Consider the following 9,864-nt stretch of genomic DNA (forward strand, 5'->3'; position numbering starts at 1 on the left):
AAAAATATATAATAATTTATATAATATAATATAATTTATATTTGTAGTAATAATATTATAAACTATTTCCACTGTCATCATATACGGCATATGCAAAATAAGCAAATAGAGTAACCAACGCAGTCTGAGTTTTACTCACACTTATAATTTTCAAACTAACAAACCATAGCTTGATATGCCCTCTCTCCATTGTATTTACTTGCTTAACATAGAGCTATCAAAACAGTCGGAAAGCGTTAGTATCAGTTCTTTTTAACCGGTTCGGATTATCTTTAAGTCGCTTACGTCTCTTTTCGTTTGGATTAAATGTGCACAATAAATGTTGCACATACGCAGTGGTGTGTTATGTTGCCACCTTTACAGTAAATGCGCGTGCTAAATTAATTATTTTTGCAAAACATTGTAAATTTTTATCTTGTTATATAAATAAGCAAATTTAAAACATTACAATAAAATTTAATGACACAAAAATGTAATTATTTTGTTATATGTTTATTTTTGCAAAAGATATTATAAAATTTCTTTATTATAAAAACCTTCATCTAAAGATGACTGCTTTAAATATGGCTTCTCTGTTTATATTTTGGCATATGACAATTCAGTTCTTCAAAAGAAATTTAACTGAAAGAATTTATTGTTAAATTCCCCACAAAACCCATAGTTTTGTGTAACAGTTACAGACAAAATATTATTTAAAATAAAATTATTTAAAATTTTGAGATCATATAAATCTGGCAACTTTTCTGATATCATTGCGAGTCTTGAATTTTAATAGCATATCTTATAGATTTAAAGGTATAACACAAATAGATGCTGTACGATACTGCGGTAGTTCACGATGTTAAATCATACCACAACAATATCACAAACAGCCATTTTTAGATAATGACTGATGAAAGTTAATATATAGATATAATTGGACTATGATGTTTTGGTTTGATAAATTTATTGTTTTAAAATCGAAACTTCATCAACGAATTGTTTATAGCTGTGCAGATTTACATATGTAATACATGAAAATGCAGTAAAGACTGCATTCAAAAAACATAAGAGGGTTCATTACTCATTCTCATATAATCCACAGTAGCATATTTGATGTTTACAATAATAATGTCACTGTATACTCATATGTACAAAAGAAAAAATAAACTTTGGTTGATCCATTTAATAGAACATTATAGTCGAAGTATTGATTAAAAGAAAGAAATAAGAAATCCATTCCAAATAGGTATAAGTACAATAGATAATATACTGCAGCGTTATACATGCAAACGATCCAACAATTCATGATCTTATGTATATTTTACAATATGCTTGAAATTGTTGATCTACCTCTTCATTATATATTAGATTACTGAGCGGTAATCATAAAGGAATGTTTGTAATATTAATTATTAAAAAGTTGTATAGGTATACATAGCTATGAATATCAAAAAAGTAGCTAATTTATAGTTGCAATAAGGGTAGGATGCACAATAGATCAAGCTGGTCGCAGCGCATAAAGGCCTAACCCATAAACCATTAACATACTTACAATAAGATAATTGTGATTATAATTATAATTTGGATACATCAATTTCTACTCTTCTACTAAAGATACTTTTTAAATCAAATTTCAAAATGTCTTTTTTTCATATTAAATCATTTCAGTTGACTCAATAATTGATCAGTTAATTTAACTGATCCCTGAATACAATTGTTAAATTTTTAAATAAAATATTGATGTTTACAATGTTTAAATTAATTTAAATATTAAAATAAATTTTGAAGTAATCAATGTAAAATAAAAATAATAACAAAATAATTTTAACTTATATCGGAATTAATTTATATTAAGGTTTTGTGTGAAGAAAGTATGTCAAATTACGTGGATTAGGTAACGTCAGTAGTCTCTCCGATTCGGTTGGCTGCGTCTTTCCAATAGCTTCCGATATAACTGGTCCGGAGCTGGTGTTAAACATAAAGGAGTGATCTGTTGACTTATTGTTCTTCTCAAAATTTTTTGAAGAATTACCATTTGCCTGGTCAGTGAATATAACTGTGGTTTTGCTTGTTGCTATTGATGATGTTTTGGGAGATTTCTTCAAAGTATTGTGTTTTTTATTCGAACCACTGAGGTGTGTCAGATTATTAACCCCTAACATTTTTCTTGAAGACACACCAATTGATGGACGACTTTTGCAAATATTTGGACTATTCAAAGATTCCATTAAACAACGCTTAACAGTTAGTCCGTTGTTATTTATTGTTGGCAGTTTACGCTTAAGCGATGAAGATACTTTCCTTGCTGAATTTGTTATTAAAGGTGAGTTCAACGTGGATATTACTGAGTTGCTTTTACTAGATATTGCACGTGTTTGCGATTTTACTTGCATATTCTTTCGAGTATTTGTACGTTGTTCCTTTGCTTGACGTTTCTGAGCCCATTCATTACTCATATAATCTACAATATTTTCACCATAAACAGTAAATGGTTTATGCTCCCGTACTTTGTATATTTTAACCAATTCTGTAATTTTTCGTTCAATAATTGGTAATTTGGTCGTAATAGTTTTTCGCTCCTTTTCTTCTTTCAAAAGTTGTCCACCACGGTTATTATAACGACCCGGTTCTGTAGCTTTATTCTCTAATGCCATCATACGTTCCCAAAGTATCTTTCGACTTTCGAATAGTTCAAAAATCTCTTGATTAGTTTCATAGTATGTTTGTAGATCATCGAGTTCCAGTTCGTGCAAGACCAGTAAATCATCTGTATAGTAATTATTGTTAAAGTTAGAGAAACGATTTCGTTCTACTTCCGACTTAAGCGTTTTGTCCCACCATTGCGTTATTTGCTCACGTAATTGTTGTATATAAAATTTGATGTTTTGACGTTTGAGCGCTTCGCATCTCTGTATTTCCTTGTAGTAAATATCAAATGCAACTTGTGTGTAGTCATTTAAGTGTATAAATTTATTACGTGTATTCGTAGTTATATTTAAGAGATTCCATAATTTTTCTAAGCTCTGTCGCATGTTATCTATACCCTCACGTACCTCTTGCACCTTCGCACCGTAACGTTTATGCATATATTGCAATCCATTAAATGTCTCTTCATCAAGTTTTATTTGATGATGATTTAAAAGTTTATTTTCATTGTCGGTATTAACTTCCAATTGCAGTATTTGTAAATAATCTTTTATTTCTTTACGTAAGTTAGATACATCATTTAAGCGACTCATGCGAATAGTATCTAATTCATTTAAATGCTTGCGAAAATCATTTATTTCATTTTCCGTTGGTAATGGATCTTCCAGCAATGGTTGGGCTTCTACACCAAGTTCTTCGCAAAGTGCCCTTTGTTGTAGCAACATCTCTCGAATGTCTTCACGCTTCTGACGCAAAGACTCACGCAAGTCCTGTAAACTTTTATCCAAATCAGATTGTTGCATTAATAATGGAATATCTGGATCGGTGCATGGTAATTCTGCCTCTATATTGAGCAAGCGATGTAAATTTTTAGCTTCGTCTTTTAAATCATTTATCTCTCTTTCAATAAATACTTTCTTTTCTTCAGATTCCGAAACCAATTCTGTATAAAATGACTCTGCGTGCCTTACCAATTTACGTAAATGTTCCTTACAAACTTCAAGTGGAAAGATTTCAATCCATATATTCAATAATTTTTTGACATTTATTTTTGATGTCGTTTCGATCTTAAGCAAAAGCTTTTCAAGTTCGATAAGTTCTGCCATTTTTTTGTTTTGTTTCAAGATATTTAAAAACAATTTACTTCTTCACGTTGTTTTTCTTCTTTACAAATGACACTTTCAAGTATAATTATGGAACAATCAGAATAAAATATGCTAAATTAGCGATGACACTTAAAGCTTTGTTAAAAGTTATTATTGTGGTTACTTAGTCAAAAATAAAAACAGGGTTGTTGTTTTTATACATTTGTAATGTAATATATATTCATTGTAACAAGAATCTTATATGGCGTTTACATTGGCCGAAAATGGCTCATTTTGAATGAGCCATTTGAAAGTGTTTACATTCGTTCTATTTCATTTGTTCTCATTTCAACAGCTGATTTTTCAACTTGCATGTTGATTTGATTTTTGGCCTGTGCCAAAAAAATGTTGCATGAAGGTTAAATATGCCTTCAAACCTTACATTAGAAACTTAAAACATATTTTTAACTTCGATTAATTACTTTTTGGGAAGTAAAAGTTCTAAAAAGCAGTGCATCGTTTTCAAGAAAATGCAACCACCAAACATTTGTTTACCTTTTTTTGTAAATATGTTAAAAACAGCTTTTTCAAACTGTCAAAATGCCATGAAGAGCTTTCATTTAGGGTATATTCAATGGATTCCTTTGCATTTGGAACGTATGTGGAATGCATTCGAACGTCATTCATACAGAATGTGAGAAAATTGCTCATTTGCTTGAAATTTTATATGCAAGAATGAGCCATTCGATACTCATTTTCGATTTTTGACTAAAATGAGCCATTTTCGGCCAATGTAAACGCCGTATTAAATTTAGAATCTTAAAATCTTATATATATATACATATAATTATAATTATACTTTATTATTATAATATAGAATCTATATTAAGTTCACACATCTCTATAGTTTATTTAGACATACAAAAGCAACTATTTATAACCGATTACTTAGTGATTAGTTGATAAGAATAATTTTGATACATTTCTGTATTTTTAATTTTATTTTGTGTTTCCACTTTTTATTATATATGAATATAAATTTTTACAATAGAAGTAAATTTTTGCAAAAAGTAAAAAGCAAAAATTAGAAGATTTATTTTTAAATACCGACTGCTTATTAAATTAATATTTAATAATACAGCTTATTCTAATAGATGGCGCTAGCATCTCTAATGCTTTCGCTTGCTGATATTAGATATAAAAAGATTAGTAAATTTCATTTTGCATATAAACAGAATGAATTAAATTAAAAAAACCAACTAATTTGAATATAAAGTGTGATTTAAAATTAATATGTAACCATTCAAACATATCATGATGTCTTACTGCATATGTAATAATTACTTTTAATTACTAATTATTATCATTATTAAAAAGAAGGAATAGTGCACTGCGACCTAAAAGATCTATTGTGCTCCTTATTTGGGTTAGAGTGTTTCTCCAATTTCTTTAATGAAAAACAGTATAGAGCCTACCTTTTCTAGTCTTGAATCTTTATGATCCATGAAATACCCTCTTAAGTGTTTTTTTCCGCTTGCGCATCAGAGCCGTGCACTTTCTAAGCTCATGGTATGTAGTTTTTCTCTCTTCTCTACAGTATCTGCAGTCTGAGTTGGATTGAATTCCTAAGTTCGATAGGTGATTATTCAATCTACAGTGACCGGTCAAAAATCCCGTAATAATTCTTATGTTGTTTTTTGATTGTGCTATGCAATCTTTGAAGCGTTTTAGGTTGTAAGTCTCTAACAGCATTTTAGATAGTAAGAGTCCCAATAGAGTTCTCTTTCTTTTTAATCTGTACCATTCATAAGAATGCATAGAGTTCTTTTGTCTAGACCACAGAATGGTTCTGGGTTTATCATTCTTGAGGCTGCGCATCTTCTAGCAAGTTTATCTGCTATTCTATTGCCTTGGATACCAGCATGTCCCGGAATCCCTTATTAGAGAAATATTTTTAACAGTATTGAGTTCCAACATCAAAATTTTATTATTCAATAATTGATTAATATTTACGACGGTTTCGAGTATTATCAAATACACATCATCAGTCATCTTTGAGCAAAAGATTCAATTAATTATTAATTAAAAAAATATCGTCTATTTGCCATCGTATAACTATCTCCCATAATCATACTTAAATATAAATAATCATTAATTCACCAGAACCACTTGTTATCTTAAACACAAATAGTGGATGATGAGGTTTTAAAATGAACGAAGTTACGTATAACAAGAAACCGAACGATTTATTGCACTCTGTGATGAAGTGATTAAAAAATAATGTTTACTGATTTTAAAAGACACACTCCCAGGATACAATTGACTGAGTCGGTGAATATATTATATACCATATATGTTGATCATATGAAAAATACGAATAAAATATTCTGGAGTTATTTAGTATCACAAATAAATAGACATAACCACATAAAAAGGGATCGGAAAATGCTGATTCGCTCAGTAAACAAAAATTTATAAGTTACTGATCTTGTGACTTCACTGGTCTTGTGACTTTACTGATCTTGTACTAATCTTGTAATAATGATACAATAACGAAATTGGAATTGAATTACTAATGAACGAGGTATGACCAAGCGTAATATAATTCCGTTACACCTATAGCCTATGCAATATCGACATCATGGTGCGTGTTACAATATCAATTTATTCTCGAGATGAGCTTGTTTTTAAGTCGGTTTTTATTAACGTAATTACATAGATCTAGAGAGAAAAACTTGTAGAAACCCATACCCCCTGGTGTTAGTCGACTTGTGCTGCAGTGAGGAAAGGCACTACGTGAATAAGTCTTTGAGCGAAGACCTTCAAATAATTAGCACCCTCGTGTGGTTATATAATCTTGTATGAGTATAACAGATTTCTACCAAGTTCAAGTTTCTTTTCTTCCCAATTCGTGGGAACTGAACTAACCTTATCAGTGTCAATGAACTTTAAAATATTTTTATATAAAACTAATTTAACTGCGTTTAATTAAAATACACAAAAAAACAATAAAATAGTATATTATAATATATAATAGTATAATAATATAAAATAGTATTAGTATAGTAAATAGTCCTTAACAAAAGTCGGAAGAGCTGCTTTTAAAAAAATTTTAATGAATTCATTAACTAGAAAATTTGATGTACATCTATAAGGACTATTTATATGTTGAAGTAGTAATAAGTACACTTAAAAGTAACAATTTGATGTACATCTATAAGGACTATTTATATGTTGAAGTAGTAATAAGTACACTTAAAAGTAACAATAAGTAAGTAATAAGGTTCATAAAATAAGTAATAAGGTTGATAAACTTTATTTATCTATTCGATTTATTATTAAGTTTTACAATATTTATTAATGTTTCGTAATCATTTTTAGTATAGTTTTATACTTTGGTTTTAAAGAATTTATTTCCTGTGTCAACAACGGAAAATAAAACTTCATTTACTTGTAAATTTTTGAACAAATATCAAATCAAATTCGTGTAATTTCGCACGTCATAAACTTAAGCCAAATAAAATTAGATTACATTACTTAACTGACAAAAGTCATCAAATTCATTTAATGCCGACAATAAACAAACATTAATTAGTTTGTTTAATTGTTTTATTTATTTTCTTAACTATTATCCAAATATTATATAAACAAAACCACTTATGTGAATCGAGTTTAAGGTCAAATAAATCTGCAAAACTGAAAGAAATTACCTTAAAACGTAAGTTTTCACATGTGAATTTTTACCGGAAAATACAAGTTTTTATAATATTTCATCAAAAAAAAATGCTTTTGTAAAATTTGCTAACAATTACGTCAACAATTACCAAATTTAATTGTTCAAAAGTGAAAAAGGAATTACATACGAATTTACCAACGAAACGGTTAACAAATGCGTGTTAACATAAAAGTGGAGAAGATCTTATCAGTGCAACAATTGAAATTATCTCTTGTGTCATATAAATCAGCTCTGTTAAGCATCACTTTTATCAAAGGCACAGATACACTTTAACTGATTTGAGATAGATTAAGTAACTGGGTTTTGGAATATGGGCTTTCAATCAAATGGTGTTGATGAGTCAAGTTTCACAGTGGGTTACTTGTATGTTGCTAATGTAATCAGAGTCAATTCAAAGTCTCTTGAATAGTAATTAAAGACAATTAATGACACCAGAAGTACAGTATCAACAAAAATCGTTTAATCTAAGGGTGCTAAACTATATTATATATATATCATATATATTATATATGTTTTATTATGTTGAAGTTATTTGAACCAGTGCACTTGAGCACTTTTACTCTTTCTTAACTCGAGATATTTTCAAAACCTCTCTTTGCGCCTTGACTGGATTATTGTTTATCACTTGATCAGACTAAGTAATAATTGACCTCAGATCTGCACATCTCCCCGAGGAGTCTGTAACCATTATGAGATTTGATAACGCAGTATTAGTAAGTCTATCAGTGTTCGCAAATAATTTCATGGCTCTATCCTTTATGTATTTTTTGATCGGATCAATCTTGAGGTCCCTGAGGATGTCATTCGTCCTTATGCAGCATGGTACTTTAAAAAGTCTTCTCAGAGCCTGGCTTTGTGCAATTTCTAGCTGGCGAATAGTAGTGTTTGAAGCTTTGCTAAACGCTACACATCCATATATATGTTATGTATTATATATATATATATATATATATATTATATATTATATATATTAGTTGGCACTAGCTGGCGTACGTTGTTTTTTGTTTGTGTAGTCAACTAACAACATGAAACCTCAATATCTCAAGAAGCTATTTCGGCATATACCATAATTATAGTTGCTAAACTATACTAACCCTATTATGTGGTAACTGGAATCCTAGGCACATATCTTTACTTACTGTCTGTGCCTAATAGGAAGTCAGTCACAAATATTCTACGTTGATGACACTTAATAAATGGATAAATGGATTTTTGGGTGTCTCCCAAAAAAACCTTAGAACTCTTATACTCATATATATCATAAACTACGTAAAATAAGAGCATTTTTTCTTTTTTAATACAAAATGAAAAAAAAACGCTAAAAATGTTGAAAATTCAGTATTTTTTAAATTTCGAGCACTTTGACCCACTGTCAAACTCAGAAATAAGTATTTAAAATATAATTCAAGTAGCCGGCCATAAAGTGTGATTGTGATTTAAGCTGCTTAAATCGTCTATTTAGAAACCACATTAAAGTAAATAGAAAATAAATTAAAAATTATAAAAAAACCACGACAAAATATAATTAAAAAAGTTTGAGTAAATTTTTCTATTGTGAGACAGAAACATAAATAAGACACACATCACGTGCGTATAACCACATTCAACATATATGTTATGTCTGCGGAGACTGAGATACATCTACTAAAGTGACTCCAAACCTCAAAAGTGAAGTATTTCATTTGAAAATATTTCACAAATGTGCGGCAACTAATGTCTGTCTACTGATTTCTTTCGAGATAATCCAACTCATTATTTAACACTGCGAGCTTATAAATATTTCTTATTTATTTTCGTTTAATTTTAATATTAATTTTTTATTTTCTTTTCATTGCAGGTAATTATTGTTGTCGAATGACTTAACAAAATTTTATTGCACTCAAAAGGTATTTCTATTGAAATTGGAATGCGAAATCCGTAAGTCGAATGAAGTCACAGTAAGTCAATTGGAACAGTTTTGAAAAAATACTCCAAATTATAAAAAAAGCTCATATGACAATATATGATTTACCTCCAATGGTAGTAAATAACTTTTAAATGAAATAAGTTAATCTTATATATTTTTACCTTGTTTGTATGAATGAAACATATTTGCTCTGATATTGTACAATATTTAACATTTTAATGTAGTAAGTATTGTATTTCACCTTATTAAACCAGTTGATTTTATAAAAATAAAGAAAAAATATTTAAACTATGTGGAGATTTGCTGTTAATCCTGCTGTTAAATATGGCTTCTTTTCATTTTTATTAAGGAGTGATTGAATTATTCTGACACAGCGATGCCAATATATGTAGTAACGCATATACGCTACTACTGTAAATAATATCATAAGACTTTTTATATGGATGTGTGTCAGAGAACTGCAACATGTCATAATTTCAACAATTATAGTACACTTATAAAAAACCAAC

General features: G+C 29.1%; 1 protein-coding gene across 1 annotated transcript; it reads right to left on the reverse strand.

The window, feature by feature from the left end:
- Positions 1-1,832: 1,832 nt before the first annotated feature.
- On the reverse strand, positions 1,833-3,734 carry LOC119666648 (protein regulator of cytokinesis 1-like). The gene has a single exon (XM_038075929.1). The coding sequence runs from the start codon at positions 3,732-3,734 to the stop codon at positions 1,833-1,835; it is 1,902 nt and encodes a 633-aa protein (XP_037931857.1).
- Positions 3,735-9,864: the final 6,130 nt, after the last annotated feature.

This window comes from Teleopsis dalmanni, chromosome 1 (assembly GCF_002237135.1).
Source record: "Teleopsis dalmanni isolate 2A chromosome 1, ASM223713v2, whole genome shotgun sequence".
Classification (NCBI taxonomy): domain Eukaryota; kingdom Metazoa; phylum Arthropoda; class Insecta; order Diptera; family Diopsidae; genus Teleopsis; species Teleopsis dalmanni.